We start from the raw sequence: 20179 nt of genomic DNA on the forward strand, positions 1-20179 counted from the left end.
GAGCATGGGGGTTGATATTGCAGTTTTCATGTTGGGAAAGCTGGATGTCATCATTTCCAATAGCCAGAAACGCGACCTCAGGCATTGTGTGTCCACACTGGAACTATATCTTCAAGACTTGGTGGCTCACGAGGAGATATAGAGGACGGAGAAGAGAGAGTGAGGTGATGAAGTAGGAAGAAACGAGAGATGATGTAAGAAACCATGTCACTTTTTCATTGACGTCGTTGTCATTCACTTCATTAGTACTGGGCCCCTACTAGAAGCAGGCTGAAAAGGGCTGAAGCCGTTTCTTAATCATCAATTCATAGTAAGTTATGGAATAAAACTGGCTAATATACACAATACAAAATACAGGAATGCTTTTATGGACATCATTCATAGAAACAAGCGGACGTGGGAATCAAGAAGTGGAATATACAACCAGAAATTCAAAAATACTCAAAACAGGCATGTAAATTCATCAGACCTAGACGACAGGTGGCTGATAGCGAAGGGGCACCACCCAGCGATTTCCAAAATCAATACCATGGCGACGGCGTGTTCCGTATTTCCTCCATACGACCTGCGGTATTCCGATGTCTGCGACGGAGATATTCCACGATTGTCCTTCTCCGGAGAGCAAGGCATTCATCACACCCGTTTTAGGTGCGGCTAGGCAAACGACCGATTTGGAGTTGATGCATAGTCGACTAGTTTCAAGTAGAGTCACCTCACCTGTAGATATGATATTAGTCTTTTCCCAAAGAATGACATAGCTACCGGGAATAACTTACCACTGGCAGCAGAGAAGCCTGATGGGATATCGACAGACAGCATGTCGACATTGCTTCGGTTAGCCCACGAAATCATTTCAAAAGCCGTGGTCTGCTGATCGGTGCGAAGGTCTTCAAAAGCAATGTGCATGCCAAACAAGGCATCAAGAACCAAATCAGGCTCAAAGTCGTTACTCGACAGCCGCGCCGATAGTTCTTCCCAACGCAATACTCGACCGCCAACCTTCTTGAACACGTCCAGCTGCTTACGGCAACTTTCCAGTAGTTCGCCTTCTAGCTGTAGACCCAACATGCATGCGGTTACGCGATGACCTCGATTGCGAAGATGGCGGGCTGCGGAGATAGCACGAGCTCCAGTTTTGTGGTTTCCCGCAAGGACCAGCATTGTCGGGGCAGCAGAATCGTTAGGCAATAAGCCAACAGCAGCCTCCGCAATACATCTCCCAGCATTCTCCGTAATCATGTCCTCTGTTAGGCCAAGTTCTGCAACGGCAATCTGCTCAACCTCGAAAGCCTGCAATGGGTTCACAGTAGGACAACTTCGATTAGTGGTGGTAAGCCGCAAAGACGCCCCGGATCCACCTGGAACATTCACTTGAGATGCTGAGATGGAATTCTTGCCCGACATGGGACTCGTGGTGCGAGATGTGCTGAGTTGATTGCGGCTAAGGGAATTGACCTGCTGGGGTACTAGAGGTTGACCCAGTATCGCACTGCTCTTTCGAGTCGGACCGAGTCTCGATCCGGAATATGTGCCACTGCTCAGCTTGGTATCGCTGACTTCTTGCTCGGTATCACCGGCCTCGCTTTCCTGGGGACTATCCAGTACATTTTCGGTCCAGTGCAGGTTCTTTCCGCCATTGGTTCCCGGCTTGGGAGTCTTCCTGTTGAAGCTCACCAATCGTTCTTCGTCCGCGGTAGTATCATCATTCCTGATCTCTTCAAACACCCGTCTCTTATCGAATTTCGACAAGTTGCTCTGGAAGTCAAATTCTCCCATTTCTTGAATGTCGGTCGGATCCTCCGTGGCCCAGCCATTGGGATCGTCGACATAAGCCTGTCGACCCTTCTTCTTGCGCCGTCGTCCATTAAGTTGTGCAGCTTTCTCTTTGCGCGATTGCGGCTCCGCAGGCTCAACAAACGCCGTCTGACGCCAGCCCTTGGACCTGGGGTTCGTATTCGAGGTAGCGCCGCCGTCCACTCGAGGTTTTCCCTTATTACCTCCGCGGTTCCTTGTCTCAATGGGAGCAGATCCGTCCAATTCATTTTCCTGTGTCGCGCTGTACGCTGCGGTCGTCCGATTGCCCGTGTCAAGTTCAAGATTACTGAAGGGCTCTGAAAGCGCAGCGGTAAGGTTCACATTCCCCGGGCGAATTTGTTGCTGCGGCGGGTAGACCTGCTGTGAGCTCGGGACCGTGGGAGGGACGGGTCCGCCCGGTTCAATATTGCCAGGTTGGGTCGCGGGAGGCTTCGAGAAGCTTAGAATGGCCGGGTCGACGAAGGGCTGAGTCTGGGGGGCTTTGGGGGTCTCGCTTGGTGGAGGTGCATATTGAGCTGGCGGTGCGGAGCTTTTTGACGGCCCAAGAGATAAATCTGCTATGTCGGGCGCGTCGAGAGAGAACGTCGGTAGAAACTGACCGGTCCACGAAAGCGTCACTGGTTTCGTTTTCGTATCAGATGAATGCCGTAGTAAATTCAAGGGCCATAACGACCTCACATACCATTTTGGAGGATCAGACGCTGACCGATGACATTAGCCACTTGCCCTTGGACCGTCGCATTTGGTGGCGTTTTAAGAGTCACAAGGACGTTGTATCCGATAAACTCGGTTGCCATGGTGCAAAAAAATTCCGCATAGGAACAACGAGACACAGATCAAGTGTTCAGCAGAAACCGTGGCAAAGAATTGGGGGAGCAAAAACCGCCAGAGATCGTCGCAAAGAGTGACTGCCGGAATCGTCAGCTTGGACCGCAAAAATCACGTGCGCAATATCTTATCGCTTATCGTGCGTGGGGCTGCGATCGATTAGGAAGTGCATAGTAGAAAGACATGGAGAAGTTGAAGTTCGTCTATAGCATATGATTATCTTGAGATATAACGCCTTTTCCATCATGCGACAGGCCCGTATCGGCCTCATCTACCCATGGATATCAATATATGTATGCGAAAAAGAAAAGAGAAAAAGCAACCCGTACATGAGAACGAGCAGTATAAAAGAATAAATCCGTTAAAAAGTAAATATAAAACCGAGAAATCACCCATACATTTGTTCCAGATAGTCTTCGTCGTCAAGTTCGTCTTTGAATTCCTTGCCGTCGTCTTGGCCTCCGGACTTGTTCGTTTTGAGAACGTCGGTAATGCTAACGAGTTTCGAGTAAAAGTCGACGACCTTCGGATGGACCATGACCTTACGTACATCGAAGCGCGCTACCTGAAGACCTGCTTGCGAGGTGGCACGACTTAAGGCAACGTAGGCCTGTCCTTTCTCGAATACCCGGCCAAGATCAACCTTGACACGTTGCAAGGTTTGGCCTTGGGCTTTATGTATCGATAAAGCCCAGGCGAGGATTAATGGAATCTGTTGGCGTTGAGCCTGCACTTCTCCATTTGGAAGTTCAATCTTCCAAGTCTCGGGCTGGCAAAGCAGATGTCTTTCCGTTCCATCAGGCTGGATGAAACATACCAAGGGCCACTTTGGGCCTGGGGTAGCGTCTTGATTAGCATGCGACTTGATCTTTTTGCGCGCCCGGGATTCCTCGTCATCATCCCCTTCACCAGCGAATCCCTCGGTTTTCATGTAATGATCGAATGTGCCTTCGTCCATGAATGCCACCACTCGCCCAATGGAGCCATTGACGAGAGTTTCTTCCATATTCTTGATAAGCATCACTTGCGCACCCTTTTTGAGATGAATAGTGGGAGGGGCCATGCAGTTCGCAAGCAACTTGGACCGGAATTGGACATCTTGAATGGTCCCAGAATCTACTGCGTTGAAAGTCATCAGGTCTCCAGAAAGCCTGCTCATGCGCACACCATTTGCATTATCAACTTCGTTGCGCGTAGGAAATCTGAGAGTGTTAGAATGCGTGTCTGTAAACACAATGTACAGGAACTTCTTACAATTCAGTGGCTTCAAGCGAATCTTGGAAGTTCAGCGGCCGCGCGAGTTTCTTGAACGCCTCTATCGACTGAGCGCTCAGCTTGCCAAGTCGCATTTGATTCAACATTTCTGCAAACTCCGGGTCTTTTTGACGGAAGACATGAGTAAGGAGGATTGTGTGTTGGATAGATGTGGTCCACGTGGCTGCCGAGAAGGCAAATTTCGCTTCGCGACCCCCTTCAGGTACTGGAGGCAGCTGGAAAAAATCGCCTGTGACGACAAGCTGAATACCACCAAAGGGTCGGCCATTATTCCTTATCCGCTGTGCTATTGCTTCGAGCTTATCGAATAAATCACCATCAACCATTGACACTTCATCAATAATCAGGACCTTGGTTCGTAACCAGCGAGCCTTCGCCTTTTGGTTACGTTTGATCTGCAAGAGTCAGTGATCCCACGGTATCTGGAAAGAAACAGAAAACAAGAATACCTTTTTGACCAGCTCAGGGACTGCCTCCTTACCCAGTCCAATACCAGCAAAACTGTGGAGCGTAACACCTTCGATATTACAGGCAGCAAGTCCTGTAGAAGCTGTCACAGCCACTCTGTCTGGTTCCCTCCGGTATTTGATGCGAAGCTGCTTGATGATTTCCCTCATCAAGACAGATTTACCTGTTCCAGCAGAACCCGTAAAGAATATGCTCTTTCCAAGCTGGACAACAGCGTCAAGGACATGTCTTTGCTCATCACTGAGAAACACAGGTGCAAGATGGGCATTGGCTGGGCGTTTCTGTTCGGGTTTCTGGTTTTTAGACTGTCGTCGCAACTCTTTCTGCTCGTCTTTGATTGCGCTAGCTGTCTTATTCCAGATAGCGGTAGATTTTGGTTTCGCGGCTGGGGTTGCTGGCGGAGGCGCACTTTTCGTCACTTGCGGTTCCTTATTGGCCCACGGCACGGTTCGCGGTTTGGACGGTGGTAATTGTACTCTGCTGGGAGGTTTCGGTGGTTGAAAGTGTGATGGTGGAGATGACGACCAAGGTAATTGTATACTGCTAGGAGGAGCTTCCTCGTCAGGCACTGCCGGTAGATCCGGATATGTTACAACCAAGTTGTCATCATCTCCTGGAGAATCTTTCTGCCTCGAGACACTTGTATCCGAATGTGCGGTACTCTGGGTTCGGATCGGAGGGTCCGGGTCTTCGAAATTCAAGTCATCGTCATCGTCGAAATCGTTCTCGTCAAAGTATACGGCGCTGTGTAGGGACCCCAAACTCGACTCTCCGGCACTCTCGATCTTCCGTTTAACGCCGGACGACTGTAATGGTTTCAACTGGGAGATCGTATTGCCCTGCAGAAGATTCGACTGAAGCGGTTTGGCAGCGCTGGCGGTAGCAGAATGGTCCTTAACGGCCCTCTTGAACATTGTTCTTGGTCTTCGACCTGACGTTGAGTATGCAGCGGTACTTTGCAGTCCTAGTGTTGAAGCATGCAAGAACTGGCGAATTGAAGACAGGCCTCCTGGTCTGGACGTAAGCGCATGCATAGAACGATTTGTCAAGGAGGATGGACGACGGCCGAGGTTGAGCATAGAGGGTTGATCGGGGAAAAGTTTAGCAGCGCGTCCCTCTTCGAACGCGCCCTATCACACGTGACCGCCGATAAGACCGGAGTCTGCAAATAGCGTAACACAGCGGGAAATAATATTCTATGAAGTATGGTATATGGCGATCTGATCGAGATCTTTTAGCGTCAAGTCTACATTTAATCCAACAGTCGAACACAGAGCGGCATCAGTGTGTCTGCACCAGATAAATGATTCGTTATCGATGTCTTATCGCCGCCTCCCCGTGTAGATCAGGTGACCGCGTATTGTATCGCGCCTCGCGGGAACCAATGCGGCGGCCGGAATATCACATCAAGCTGGCATTCTCATTATGAACGAGCTATAGGCGCTGGTGCTGGCAAACATGAAGCATGGCGGAGAAAGCTACCTCAAGTATGTACTATGCTCGAAACATCCTGAAGAAATCGAGTTTGTTGACGCAAATACAGACAAGGAACACCCTCTTGTGGGGGTCGTTCTCTGCTTAACGTCTGTGCTCCCAGAGCAGCGGGTAAGTCAATTGAGCCCTTCTTTCTTCCTATATTTGGTGCTTTAGTATGGAGTTGCTGATATTTCTCTGTTTCCAGACTGAGTTAGCCACAATTGCGAGTCAAATGGGAGCGATTCACAAGTTCGATCTAACCTCCGATGTAACGCATTTACTAGTCGGTGAAACGAATACCCCCAAATACAAGTTCGTTGCTCGAGAACGCCCAGACGTGAAGGTTCTAAAGCCGGAATGGATCCAAGCCTTACGGGAGTCATGGATGCAGGGAGGAGACACGGACCTCCGCACGCTGGAGGAACAGTACAAACTTCCAACGTTTTCGGGGCTGTCAATATGCATTACGGGTTTCGAAGACAGTGAGTTCTGATGGCTTGGTTCTTGTCTGTTGCTCTAGACGACTGACAATCATATCAGTGGCCCTCCGGAATTACCTTGAAGACACGGCCACTGCGCATGGAGCTGAATTCAGGAAGGATCTCACAAAGAGCGTAACTCATCTCGTCTCTCGGAACACGGAAGGTCAAAAATACAAGTTCGCGACGCAATGGAATATTAAGGTCGTGACAATGAAGTGGTTCAATGACAGTATAGAGCGCGGAATGGTCCTCGAAGAAACCCTTTACCACCCGCTCTTGCCGGCAGAGCAACAAGGTGCCGGTGCCTGGAACCGATCAATACCAACATTCAAAAAGACATCAAGTGCTGAGACAGTATCAAATCCACGGCCCAGGAAATTGCGCAGAATGGCAAGCGCCAAACTGGAGCACCAGAACGAGAACATCTGGGGTGATATTGTAGGCACAGGTTTCGAAGGCTCTGATCCCAAGAAGCCTAAAACCAATCAACAATCGAGTGGTGGTTCCGCACCTGCGAAGAATAGGCCCGTACTTCAAGAAGCGAAATCGTTTGCCAGTGCAACTACTTTTGCAGACGCGACAGAAGCGCAGCCCGGGCCTCGCAAGCAGTCACCAGAAGCTGCGGCCAACAGCCATAAAGGATTTCTGCATGACTGCTACTTTTTTATCTTCGGTTTCTCCTCAAAGCAGGTCCGTATAGTTGCAAACCTGACTTACAGGAGTTAACTATGTGCTGACTCTATGTAGACAAGTGTACTGCGCCAGCATCTGACATTCAATGGCGCTCAAATAGTTGGGTCGCTGAGCGATTTCTCTCACCCCGATATCCCAAAAACCGGACATGGCCTTTACATTGTTGTGTCCCATAAAACCCCGCGAACCCAAGTTCCCAGCACGGACGACATGGCCTTTGAGTGTGAAGTGGTGACGGATATGTGGCTGGAAAGGTGTCTCGATGCAAAAGCATTTGTTTCGCCAGAATCTCATGTCGCAAACACGCCGGTCCCTGGTTTCCCTATACCAGGTCAGTATTCACCTAGGCCCCGCTACGTCCAATTCTAACCAATGCACTAGGTTTCCAAGGATTAAAAATATGCTCCACTGGGTTTGTACGTATCGATCTCCTGCATCTATCCAAGCTAGTGAATCTCATCGGTATGCAGACCCTCTCCATCGATTTGTACATGGACTAAGTCTCTAGGTGCCTCATACAACGAGTATATGACACAAAGTTCTTCCGTTCTGGTTTGTAATGATCCACGTTCTGTGAATCAAGACAAGTTACGGCATGCTTCGGAATGGGGTGTCCCAGCCGTCTCCGGAGACTGGCTTTGGGACTCCATCCAAGCCAGTAATAAGAAGCCATTCGAACCCTACATGGTCAGAAAGCTCTTTTCGCAAAACGATAAAGGCGCAGAGAAGCGACAAAATGGCTCTCGCAGCAACAACACAAGCCAAGGGATTTCACCCCGTGCCGTTCAGGAAATACAATGTTCAAGCAGCGAGATCGCCGCGGTCAAGGAAAATACGCCAGCCATATCACGGTCCAAAACTATCGCTGAGAAACGGAAGCAACCCAGCGACGAGGTTGCTCAGAATGCTCTTCAAGAGAAGCAACCAAACCCACAAAAAAGAGCAACAGAATCGATACCACATTCAAAGTCTCCATCGCCTCAGAAAGACCAATCTCGGCCTAATACCAGCACTTCTCCACTAAAACGCCAAGAAACAGATCAATCAGCCGCATCTGCGTTCGATCTCGCTGTCAGCGGTCTCCTCAAGCAAGCCCAAGCGAGCTCACGCTCAGCTACCGATTCAAGAGACCAAAGCGACCAACCCCGCGCCAGAAGACGAAAACCACTCCTCGGCAGAGCAACATCCCTTAATTCAACACGCACCTTTGAGCGATCAGCCTTCTCCCGCGCCAGCTCCATCGACACCCTCAACGAAGACGGCTGCGGCAGTGGCGCAGAGAGCGTGGCTACAGACAAAAACACAACATCACGAGTAAACAGCCATGGAGAGCAAAGCTTCACGTCGCTCTTCAGTGGAACACGTCTCGAGTTCGGTGCTGAAGGCAATCCCGAAGGCCAGGAGGACGAGAACGAGGAACCTCCGATGACACAGTTGAACTACGAAGACCCCGATGCTGTGGCGATGAGACAAAAATTCCTGCAGAATGCAGGGAAACTTGTTGACACGGAACCAGCAAATCAGGGATTAGTCGTCGGTGAGGTCCGGGAACTTGAGGATGTTGGATGGGGGACTGGCCGGAGGACGAGGGGGGCTGCTAAGCCTGCGGATGATCTGGAGTATTGATCTGCGGGTTTCTTTTCATTGCTTTAGCGGTTTAACGGTCTCGATTTTAATTGCATGGATGGCGTCCTTTGTGCTTTTGTTTGCTAGGAGTTGGTGATCTTGCTTCGATCTAGATAATCAGATTAAATAGTTTTAAAATAATTTTGAATATTACTCCATAACAATTTCTATTTACCAAATGCTGCCATTTTCGGCTGTCATTTGGCAACACGTGACCTGTGTCTTTCACCACGGCCATATGTTTATGACCACGCACCCCAACTCCGACTTTTTGACAACGTCTCGAGGCGCACACATTGCGATTTCTCTGCCAGTTAACCGAGTACGAAACGCCGATATCGTTCTCTCATGGTCGACATCGACTTGGGGGAAGCCACAGGAGTCCATAAGGCCCCGACCGCTTTCCCTCGGGAACCCGTCACCCCCAAACGACCACCCAAACGGCCGAGAGCAGAGACTCCAAGAAGAGTCCCCAGTACCTTTCCCTCCTCTGGTGAATCAGCGATTGCCCACACAGGCTGAGCAAGACACCCCTCCAATAACCCCAATCAACCAGTTTCCGGAGAGCCAACTAGGCCTAGAACTACAAAGCCACATAGCAGCCGCGGTGGCATCACGCACGGCCCAGATCAAGACCACTGGAGATGAAGCCCTAAAACTTGTCCATACAATTAGCCAAAAGATCTCGAGATGGGATGGAAAGAGCCTACACGGAGCAGATCTCTGGGAAAGGATACCAGGACCCTGGTTCTCAACTTTGGCAAGAGCCTAGCGACTGGACAGCCTGACAGAGAAGGGGAGAAATGGCAACCCCCACCCTCAAAGCACAATAGCTATGTGGAGGCAGCAGGAACTCCTCCCAGTGCCCCTAAGGTGCCCAAGACGCCATACATGCCACCGGGGAAACCTCCCCGCCTATTTCTCCGCCTCCCAAGTCCCACCGGATCACCCAGCCCGCCAGGCTAGTCCGCACGCCACGATGGAGATACTGAGGAAGCACCTGGACAGTACCTGTTCCACAGCTGTGAGGGAAATCCAACAGGTGCCCTCTGGCCTGGCAATCCGGCCTAAGGATGACTTGGGCCTTCACCTCCTCACTGAACGTAGGGAAACCCTTATACAGGGCGCCAAAGCGGAAATTGAACAAACTTGGGCCGTTTTTGTCATTCCAAATGCTCCACTAGATTTACAAGTTGTAAGGCAGGACGACCGGTATGGTAGCAGATTGCTCGATGGATCTTGCGCCGGTACGGACGGATGTGGTGACTGATCAGGGAGCAGCAACTGGGCGGAATAAAAGGGGGAGACAAAAGAGTCTATTGATGCACATCCTGCATATTATATCATTAACATTGAGTTTTATAAATGGGGGGGTTGTAGCTAAAATTCCGAAAGGTGTTGGGGAAGGCCTTACAATTTGATATCAAACCCGTTAGTTCAGCCTTCCGGTAGAAACCTATCCACTGTGATAGTCTCGACCAGGAATGTGGCATTAGTAGACTCTTCTGAAATGTTAGCATGAGGAAGTAAGGATAAAGGCAGGGATCTGCCTGGTGCAAGCCATGTACTGTGTGTCCCGGGCCTGGAGCCTTATACCAGAGATCAAACGCGCATAACATCAGGAAGCTGTGACAATTACAACGCCCTATTTGGTCTCCCAGTTATCACCCGCCCTACTAACTTTCCTTCGTCTTACTTCATTTGAAAAATATACTACTTCTGTCCACTTTTTCATCATAACATGTTCCGCAGCTGAAAAGCGTCAGATCTTCCTCGCATGCGAGGCAATCTTTACAGGTCCCAGTGCCTCGCTTCGAAAGTAGAAGATCATACAAAAACGCATCACAGAGCACCAAGCTGCACTCGGCGCAGCTCAAACGAGAAGAATTAGACCAGAAGGAGGAGCAGGTCATAGCCAAAATGATAAACAGCGACAAAGAGAACAAAGCTTTCACGGGCCTTCTGGTTAAGGAATCAACTAGAAAGATATTTATCGACAGAAAACGCGCCCTTGACAATTCGGTTAGGTTTGAGACGGAGGATGACGGAGCAAATGATATCATTAGACCAGGTTGTGAGCTTCTATGAATAGAACAGACCATGGCTCGCTGACCGCGACAGATCTCTAACTAATCATGACCTAGTGAAACTGACATGGTATCGCTTGTATATTTTTGATTCTTATGTTCTGTCCAGGCATCCGTGACCAATGTAAGCGCATCAGGTAGTGTAGAGCAGAAAGCTCTGTACGGCGCTGTTAGGGAAGTCTTCGAACTTTCTAGCTTTCGACTCTTGACCGCCCTCGCATAAGCCCAATTAGATCGCCCGACGGGCTACGCATCCAATCAAGCATCGTCTACCCAAAAGCAGCGCGGTCCCACCGGGTAGCCCCCGGTGGCCCACCCGTTAGAGCTTGCATGGCTGTCAAGACGATGACAATGTACACAGTCGCAGACGCGAATCATGCAAAGTTGTTGTAAAGGAAGTCTATACTAATGCCAAATACGTCATATAGCCATATAAGGTATAAAGGTAAGCAATATACCTTGTTTAAACGGCTGAGACTTACTGTAGTTCGATCATATACTTGATGCTTATTTTCCTGTACTGGGCTGAAATTCTGTTATACGTTCGGTACCTGGCTCGGGCCGACCGCCCAAGTTTATTGGATACCCAATAAGCAGAACATATTAGCCAGCCTGTCTGGACAGAATGCTATTGACAGGTTGCCGCACTTTTGCTGAATGGCATTTCAAAATCAAGATAAATATTGGAATATCTTGGCATGCACATAATTCTTGGAACTAGATCATAGATTAGGTGTAAGTTGTAATTAATATAACAAACAGGTCAGCTGTGTTTCGCTAATACTTCGGGTCCAGTGCACTGCCCCTCAGCAGTACTAAGACATCGGGAAAATCATTTCACGTAAAAAGACAGTCTTCCACCACACTCAAACTATTGTCAATTACTTGTGAATGATTCAAGACGCTCCAATATATAAAAAAAGGGAAAAACCGTCTTTTCCATGGACACAGAAAGTCCCGAAATGCAGAGCAACAGCCCAGCAAAGCCAAGGTTCAATTTGACCATACACCAGCTGTTCCAGTCTCAGTCTCGTCCAGTCAACTCAGCAAGAAAACAACGCAATTGGAGGACACCTCCCTCCCACAAGACTTGTGGCAATCCGCTTTTGACCAGCTCGATCCAGAAGAGAAGGATATTTTGTCGCAAATGCACGCTTCAGACCCAAAACGCACCGACCAAGCGAATCACCCACAAACCGCAGACATGATAAATGATGTTATCCAAGTAACAAAAGAGCGATATGAGAAATGCCAGCAGGGAGGTTTGAGGATTTCAAGGTCAACGGGTAAAGATATTGACCTTCGACAACTTTCACAAAAAATAATCAATGCTGCATTATCTTTCAAGGAGATCATTAGCACAACAGCCGGTTTTGATCCCACCCACCATGCTGCAAGTGCTTGGGCTGTCATCTCACTTGGCTTAACTGTAAGTCTCTGAAATTGATTGATAGACTCGCGAAATTAAACTGTATTCAAATCATAGATGACCAAAAACCGCTTTGACCTGTGTGATGCTTTGTTTGATTCTTCAGAGTATCTGGCGAATGTTCTTGCCCGATGTGCCTATATTGAAAAGAATTTTTACAGTGCTGACTCCCAGGAGAAAGCTGAGATAGGACATGCAATTGTCAGAGTCTACAAGGTGGTTCTCCAATATGCAGCAGAGGTATTGACTGGTCACAAGCCCAGTGTGGGAAGATGGATATTGGACACTGTCACTGCAGTTACAAAACAACGCCTCCTAGAGCTGCAAACTTCTGTCAAGGAGGAAGAACAGCACTTGCAGCAATGGATCCAACTTGATGGACATCTTCAGCATGGGAAAAATGCCGAAAACATTCTGGCTCAAATAGATGAGGTGTCAACATCCCTTCGAAATCTTGTCCAAAAGTTCAACCTACCGATTGCAGAAGGAGCTTTTTACAACTCTTACAACCCATACATGGATTCGCTTGAAGCTCTATGTCTTCCAGGGACCAGGACTGAGCTCCTCTGCCAGGTTTCAGAGTGGGCTGAATCGTCTGGTAGTAAAGGCATATTCTGGTTAAATGGCATGGCTGGAACAGGAAAGTCTACTATTGCCCGAACCGTTGCACAGACATTTAAAGACAATGGGCAACTGGGAGCCAGTTTCTTCTTCAAAAAGGGTGAAGCGGACCGTGGTAATGCAAGGAGATTCATATCAACCATCACAAAGCAATTAATAGCCCATGACCAGCAGTTGGCATCTGGCGTTCTGAAAGCAATTGAGACGGATCCTGATATTTCAGAGAAATCTCTCCGAGATCAGTTTGACATGCTCATTCTCCAGCCACTCCAAGCACTGGAACTGGATCAGACTACATCAATGGTAATTGTGATTGATGCGTTGGATGAGTGCGAGCATGATAATGAAATACGGATCATCCTTGAACTTTTGCCATATCTGCAATATTCAACCTCCATCAGACTAAAAGTTTTCTTAACAAGTCGACCAGAACTTCCAGTGCAACTTGGATTCAAGAAGGTTGATAATCATCAGGATCTGGTGCTCCATCAGCTTCCGCAGCCAGTAATTGAGCACGACATACGGCTGTACTTGAAAGACAGACTATCAAAGATAAAAGACGATAATGATACACTCCCTCCCAATTGGCCAGCAGTGACAGAATTGAGAAATTAGTTGGAATGTCAATTCCTCTCTTCATCTTCGCTGCCACTGTCTGTCGTTTTATTGGTGATGGAATCCGGAGCCCAGAAGAACGCATTATAGCAGTTCTTCAGTCCCAAGGAGTTTCTCAGTCGGCCCAGATGGAGAATATATATCAGCCAGTGTTGGAACAAATTCTCAACCCCAGTGATGAAAATGAGTCAAGAAAACTTGAAAACGAGTTTTGTGACATAGTGGGAGCTATTGTTCTTCTTACTGCCCCTCTTTCCATCCAAAGCCTTGGGAAGCTTCTTGATGTCCCTGAAGGAAATATCAGTTTCCTATTTAAAAAATTACATTCAGTGCTGAGTGTACCAAAGGGTGTCCATTTGCCAGTCCGCATTCTGCATCTATCCTTTCGAGACTACCTGCTCAATACAGAAAGTGCCTTCCATGTGGATGAGGAAGAAACACATAAAAAAATAGCCTTACATTGCCTTCGTGTTATGAATTGCGGTCTCAAACATAATATCTGCTGCATGTTAAGTAACGGAACACAGCGCATAGATATTCCAAGGCAGACTGTTGATCAACACCTCTCGGCAGAGTTGCAATATGCCTGTCGCTATTGGGTGTATCATGTAGAGCAGAGCAAAGCCCAAATATCTGAGGTTTTGCCACTTTTGAAAAAGCACTTCCTTCATTGGTTGGAAGCAATGAGTCTAATGGGGATTATACAAGAGGCTGTTGGTATGATCAATACACTACAGTCATCCATAGGGGTAAGCCTGCATAAAATCCATTTCATAGCATTTACTAATCTCAAATCAGGGCCACACAGATTCTGAGATTTCAAAATTTCTGTATGATGCAAAACGATTTCTCCTCAAGAATATTCATATCATTGACATTGCACCATACCAACTTTATTGTTCAGCATTGATATTTTCACCGACAGAAAGCATTATTAGAAAGGCATTTGAAGGGGAACGATTTAGGAAGATACATATACTACCACAAGAAGAAAGCTTTTGGAGCGCGGAAATACAGACCCTTGAGGGCCATTCTGGGTCAGTTCTGTCCGTGGCCTTCTCAGCAGACGGGCAAACGGTCGCCTCCGGCTCTGGAGACAGGACCATCAAACTCTGGGATGTCACAATAGGTGAAGAGCGTCGGACGCTCAAGGGTCATTCCAACTGTGTTTGGTCCGTGGCCTTCTCACCAGACTGGCAAACAGTCGCCTCCGGTTCTAGGGACAACACCATCAGACTTTGGGATGTCACAACAGGTGAAGAGCGTCGGACGCTCAAGGGCCATTCTGGGTCAGTTCTGTTCGTGGCCTTTCCAGCAGACGGGCAAACGGTCGCCTCCGGCTCTGGAGACAGGACCATCAAACTCTGGGATGTCACAACAGGTGAAGAGCGTCGGACGCTCAAGGGTCATTCCAACTGTGTTTGGTCCGTGGCCTTCTCACCAGACTGGCAAACAGTCGCCTCTGGTTCTGGGGACCAGACCATCAAACTCTGGGATGTCACAACAGGTGAAGAGCGTCAGACGCTCAAGGGCCATTCCAAATGGGTTCGGTCCCTGGCCTTCTCACCAGACGGCCGGACAGTCGCCTCCCGGGTTTCCTTGTCAGACGATTGGGTGGCCTTTGGAAGTGAAAAAGTCCTATGGCTCCCTTCTGAATATCGAACATTTTCTTCATCGGCTACTAGAGATGATATTCTTGCTCTGGGGTATAGTGACGGGCGGGTTTTCGTTGTAGGATTCCCTACAGATTAACTCTTTGTACTTGTCCTAGTCTATTATCTTCTTATCTCTTGTCAAGAAGAGGGGTATGGGATGGCAGAGTCTTATTTATTTGTCAATTGGAAATATAGTTATGGTGGTTACATGCGTATTGTTATTTATAGATAACATGTAAACAACACAAATTCAGGTATTGTTTTGCAATTAATAGTGCGTAAATCACGAAAAATCCAGGTCAATCCTAACACTGTAAAGAGTCGCCACTGTGACGCTGAGAAGGAATCAAAGAGTTTAGACCATGTAGACGCCAAATTTTTCTTAAATCCAGTCCTCGCTAAAATATAGAGTAACGCCGAGATAAAAATAAACCTAAACACCAGGGGTATATCAATGCAACACCCACATTTCACAACCCCAAACAAAGCAGAACATGTATATATGAACCTCAACCATCATCAGGCATCAAACATAAGGCGCAGACGGCTTATATCCCGCAACGCCATGACGAACCAGCTTCGCCACCCCTCTAGTCTGAATACCCACGCAGATATAAACAAGCGTCGCAAGCAACTCCGGCAAAAAGCCCAATACTACGCGGATGACGAGCGTACCGGTACGGGGGTTGAGATATGCCGCCTGCGTACAGATCGCGACGAGACTGTAGAAAACGCGGACGCCAATTAAGACGAGGCAGCAGGCGATGGATCCGAGCATCTATTTGAATCGTCGTCAGCCGATGCATATCTCACAAGCAAAAGAAAGAGAGAAAGAGGTACATACCGTGGTCCCCGCACGCACAACAGGCCCATCCCCCCTGGGAGCCCTAAACGACAACGCCGTCCAACCCACCAAAATCCCCCAACAAACGGCCAAAATGACAATACCGACTTTGATAATCTTCTCAGCTTTGTCGATGGGCTGATCGTGGTGCTGGAGTTTTGCGGATCCAGCGGCGGTTAGGGCGACGCCGGCGCCTACTAGGATATGGAAGAAGAGGGTTTGAGCCCATTCGAGTTTCTTATCGATGCCGAAAATGCGATAGGCGCGGCTGTTCCAATGTCAGGAGGTGTATTAGAGGGGTAGACAGTCGGAGGAAGGACTCACGCTTCATGTAGAATACCAGCTGTTGTGAGAAGGAGAGGAGACAGGCCGATATTTGAGATGATGCTGGCGGCAGCGCTGTCGGATGATTTGACCCCCAAACCACCACTTATAATCCGCAGACCGCAGAAGACGAAGAGAAACAGCCATCCTAGAAAGCCATTCCGGCCATGTTTGAACAACAAATATAAAACAGGAAAGGCGAGGATAACATAAATGGCACAGGTAGCCGCCGAAAGAGAGTCAGTCATGGTGAATTCTTCCTTTTTTTTAAAAAAAAAAGAAAAAAAATGAATGAATGCAGTTGAGTTGGATTGAATACGAGGGGCTAACAACCGCTTAATATATACACAACGACTGACACGGCCCCAATGATCACCTATGAGCCTCGTCGTGTCAAGATATGTCCATTTTAGGAATTTCCTTGGGCAATCCGCGCGAAGGATTCGGGCTTTGTTCATAAGGCAGACTCCTGCGAGAGGCTGTGTATGCCGTATAGAGTGGCCGGAATATCCCCGGTGAGGCTGGGCATTGCTGATCCGGACTTGACTATTTTCTTGCAAAGCTTGGGCTTCCATTTACCACTTGAGACTTTAGGGATATTTTTTGATCAATGGTGGAGTGTTGTTTGGTAGGGGTTCATGTTTTTGCGACGCAGACAGTCTATTTTGGCCCCCAATCTTAGCGCCGTCACAACAAAGAATTGAGCCGCTGAGATTACTCCGGACAGTCTTAATAAAAATCAACATGGAATTACGGCCATAAGATGAATGAAGTATAGGGCAAAAACTAACTAACCAAAGTGGTATATATCCGGAACGCCAAACAAGAACAGAAACAAATCACAACGACACCACGAGAAAAGACAAGGCCAGAACAATCAACCACAATGCAATCCCGAGCGCCATAGCCACGCGCTTATAATACCTTAAATGCCCCGCCTCATTGCCATGTGGGAACAGATTAGGCCGCTGCCTACCCAAAAACCTACACAGCGGCTCCCACCCATCCTGACACTTAAACACCAAAAGTCTATCCTGCGGCACGATAGACTTGACCCAATTATTATGCGCATGGTACAATGCCTCCGACGGCTCAGGAGCCAGCCCAAACCGCTCGGAGGCCAACCGCATCCATCCCCGGTAAAGATCATTCGCCGAAACAACACCGGGCACCCAGTATCCGATCCACCGGAAACAATCAGAGCGCAGGTCAATTCCAAATCCGCGCCATGATCTCAGCCAGAGAGCTGCTGATGTGCGTTCTGTAAGAACGACCTTGGCTTCCGGGTACATCTCCAGTAGGTCCGGGAGACAGGCACTCCCGGGGACTTCGAGAGTGACCTCGTGGCCTTGGAGTAGGCGGGCGAGTTTTTGCCGTCGAAGGGCGGTATTCTTGGTGTTGACGATTCTGGCGCTTAGGTGAAGGTTGGTGAATTGGCAGAGGGGCTCGGCGAGGTGGAAGCAATTTTTGTAGCCGAGTTCTTCGAGGGCTTTTTTCATGCTCATTGTGCCGGTTCGGGGGAGGCCAGCCTGCATTGTTAGCTTGGACTTTCTGGGATTGCGAGTGATGTACACTCACCACAATCACCTTGATCGTTCCCCCGTGGTGTACACCTGAAGACGACACATGCAGTCCTTCATCCAACTTGGGATCCGGTCTGGTGATGCTCATGCTGGATTTGAGCACAAGTCCAAGCGTCTTGAGCGTAGTGAGCTCATGCGAGACCCATGAATTGGGCCTGTGCATGTCCAGCTGTATTCTTGGGCTTTGCATTGTGAATCTGAATGAGGAAAACCTGAGACTGTTCTTGTAGTGTTGTTGAGAATGGGTAATGATAGTCGCAATCAGGACGAAAAGGTCATTTTATCTCCTCCCATTTTGACCTCATGACCCCTTTGTTATCGCAATAGGTACCCCCAAAGAGGCACAGTCACAGGATAAGGCTACTGAGCTATTTCTGTTGCACTCTGATACAAAGTATACAAATTAGCTCGTAGGCCAAGCCTTGCCGAACAAACTTGGGGGTTATTGGGACCAAGCCACATGGCCAGGATCGGCCCTGTTCGTTTTAACCTATGGTGCATGCAGTGCATATCATGCTCGAGATGAGCTCATCTGCACGGATATTTTACCGGCCGCCACATGGTCATGAAACTTCGGGGGGTGTATTGGGGGCGGTTTCAGGATAGGGGTACAGTCTAAATTGAGGATTTGGGATACGGTATAGGGTATACGGTAGACTTTCAGGAGTGATCAGGGCCAAGGCGTAATCTCCATGAGTATATCTCCATGATGTTGCGAGTACGCCTTGCCAATTGAAGATACCGGCTCCATCGCTATCGACAGCAATCGAAGGCCAAATACGCAAAATCTTACCAGTATGCTCTTACTTTATCAAATGATTAGGAGTACTCCTCAATTGAGAAAAGGCGTTTAATAGTATCAGAACCGCAATCATACCATTTGACCGCATACAATGCTCGCTAAAACAGTATACATAGATCCTAAACAAACATCCAGAAAATTCAAAAGAACACGATCATCCCCATTGATCAAATCCAAGTCTGAACCTCAATCTCCTTATCAAACCCATCATCCTTCTTCTCCACAAGCACCACCCTCCTCGACCCCAATGCCACCGCCGTTGCCGAGAGCACAACAACATACTCCATAACAACAACCATAAACAAATGCAACCAAATGCCCGTGTCATCCTCCGCCATTGGATCCAACACACTCCCCTCCCCCGAAAACAAGCTCCCTGCCGAAAACGCCAGCCTCACGCTCATAAACGGGATCGACAAGACCGCACACACAGCAGCCGCGCGCTCGTTCCCGTATCCGCCCTGCACTTTGAATAATGTGATCACAGATAGGAGGACTGTTATGCCGAAGATGGCGATGAAGATGCTAATTCCAGCGCGCATTAGGGTCAGGTCTTTGGTTTGGTGCTCGTCGGTTGTGTAGAGGTCTCGGCCGCCGTAAGCTGTCATCACTGTTGCGGCTATGACGGTTAGTTGGAGGGGGAGGAATATCCAGAAGGAAAGGCCTTTGCGGAGGGGGGCGTTGCTGGGTGGTGTTAGCGGTTTCTATGCGGGAATGATCTCGGGGGGCTCACGCTCGAACTAGAATTCCAATAAGCAGGCACAGAACTGGTGCCAGTCCTATTGTGTCCAGTATTGTTGCTGTGGTGAGGAGATTGGATTTATCGGGGTTCATGGCTGCTAGGCCCAGTGATGCACTGGCGATTCGCAGCCCAGAGAGTAGGAAGAGAGGTATAATAATGGGACGCCATGTGTATGGCTTCTTTCCACCATGAATGAGGAGAATGAAGATGATGACAGGAGGGATTGGGCAGTAGAATGCCAGTTCGATAAGGAAAATCGCGTCTCGTAACGTGAACATTGTCACTAAGAGAGTGGTTTGAGGCTAAGAGAAACATTCAATTGATTAGATTAGCAAGGAGGGATAGTTGGAATTAGTACCTTACTTGCTACACGGATTCCCTTCCATCAATGCCAGCACAGTGGCTGAGGGTATGATCCCGCCCCAAACTGACAACCAGATCAGCCCCATACTCTGAACATGACAGGCTCACAAACTCAAGAGAGACCCTGTTAAGCTTTTTTGGGGGGCCGCTTGTTTCAGGATAGAAATAGAATCTTCAAGTCGTATCAAGACCATGCGGGCGGTTTCGTGGGGGCCGGGTCTCATGTGCTGCACAGCCCTATCTTGAGATACGGACTCAGGTACAGCTTCATTTATCCCTTTTTGGGTAACTCTGTGGATACAGTATTGAAGATAGAGTATGTTGTGCGTGTGTGGTGCACCTTGCGCCGGCCCCAATCCAGGCGCAGCCATAACTGCACCGATTTGAGTTCATTGAGTTGACCACCTATATACATTGAACTTGAAAAACGAGTATAAAATGAAGACGAAAC

At 48.5% G+C, this 20179-nt stretch overlaps 7 protein-coding genes across 7 annotated transcripts; 3 read left to right on the plus strand and 4 right to left on the minus strand.

The window, feature by feature from the left end:
• Positions 1-469: 469 nt before the first annotated feature.
• Positions 470-2612, minus strand: EDC3 (mRNA decapping enhancer EDC3; the record flags this gene model as incomplete). Its single annotated transcript, XM_043280969.1, has 3 exons — positions 470-717; positions 777-2432; positions 2498-2612. The coding sequence occupies 3 exons, from the start codon at positions 2610-2612 to the stop codon at positions 470-472; spliced, it is 2019 nt and encodes a 672-aa protein (XP_043138495.1).
• Positions 2613-5851: 3239 nt separating this feature from the next.
• Positions 5852-8663, plus strand: ACHE_51172S (BRCT domain protein; the record flags this gene model as incomplete). The annotated part of the gene is made up of 7 exons (XM_043280970.1): positions 5852-5873; positions 5930-5991; positions 6068-6344; positions 6403-7034; positions 7092-7368; positions 7419-7499; positions 7546-8663. The coding sequence occupies 7 exons, from the start codon at positions 5852-5854 to the stop codon at positions 8661-8663; spliced, it is 2469 nt and encodes an 822-aa protein (XP_043138496.1).
• A 3234-nt stretch (positions 8664-11897) lies between these two features.
• Positions 11898-13415, plus strand: ACHE_51173S (uncharacterized protein; the record flags this gene model as incomplete). Its single annotated transcript, XM_043280971.1, has 2 exons — positions 11898-12179; positions 12237-13415. The coding sequence occupies 2 exons, from the start codon at positions 11898-11900 to the stop codon at positions 13413-13415; spliced, it is 1461 nt and encodes a 486-aa protein (XP_043138497.1).
• Positions 13416-14098: 683 nt separating this feature from the next.
• ACHE_51174S (WD40 repeat domain-containing protein) lies at positions 14099-15167 on the plus strand (the record flags this gene model as incomplete). The annotated part of the gene is made up of 2 exons (XM_043280972.1): positions 14099-14164; positions 14214-15167. The coding sequence occupies 2 exons, from the start codon at positions 14099-14101 to the stop codon at positions 15165-15167; spliced, it is 1020 nt and encodes a 339-aa protein (XP_043138498.1).
• Positions 15168-15596: 429 nt separating this feature from the next.
• ACHE_51175A (uncharacterized protein) lies at positions 15597-16486 on the minus strand (the record flags this gene model as incomplete). Its single annotated transcript, XM_043280973.1, has 3 exons — positions 15597-15848; positions 15915-16182; positions 16239-16486. The coding sequence occupies 3 exons, from the start codon at positions 16484-16486 to the stop codon at positions 15597-15599; spliced, it is 768 nt and encodes a 255-aa protein (XP_043138499.1).
• Positions 16487-17077: 591 nt separating this feature from the next.
• Positions 17078-18011, minus strand: ACHE_51176A (sulfotransferase family protein; the record flags this gene model as incomplete). The annotated part of the gene is made up of 2 exons (XM_043280974.1): positions 17078-17767; positions 17817-18011. The coding sequence occupies 2 exons, from the start codon at positions 18009-18011 to the stop codon at positions 17078-17080; spliced, it is 885 nt and encodes a 294-aa protein (XP_043138500.1).
• A 779-nt stretch (positions 18012-18790) lies between these two features.
• On the minus strand, positions 18791-19643 carry ACHE_51177A (uncharacterized protein; the record flags this gene model as incomplete). Its single annotated transcript, XM_043280976.1, has 2 exons — positions 18791-19307; positions 19357-19643. 2 exons carry the CDS (start codon positions 19641-19643, stop codon positions 18791-18793), a joined length of 804 nt encoding a protein of 267 aa, XP_043138501.1.
• Between the last annotated feature and the right edge of the window lie 536 nt (positions 19644-20179).

The sequence above is a fragment of the Aspergillus chevalieri genome, chromosome 5 (assembly GCF_016861735.1).
Source record: "Aspergillus chevalieri M1 DNA, chromosome 5, nearly complete sequence".
Taxonomy (NCBI): Eukaryota; Fungi; Ascomycota; class Eurotiomycetes; order Eurotiales; family Aspergillaceae; genus Aspergillus; species Aspergillus chevalieri.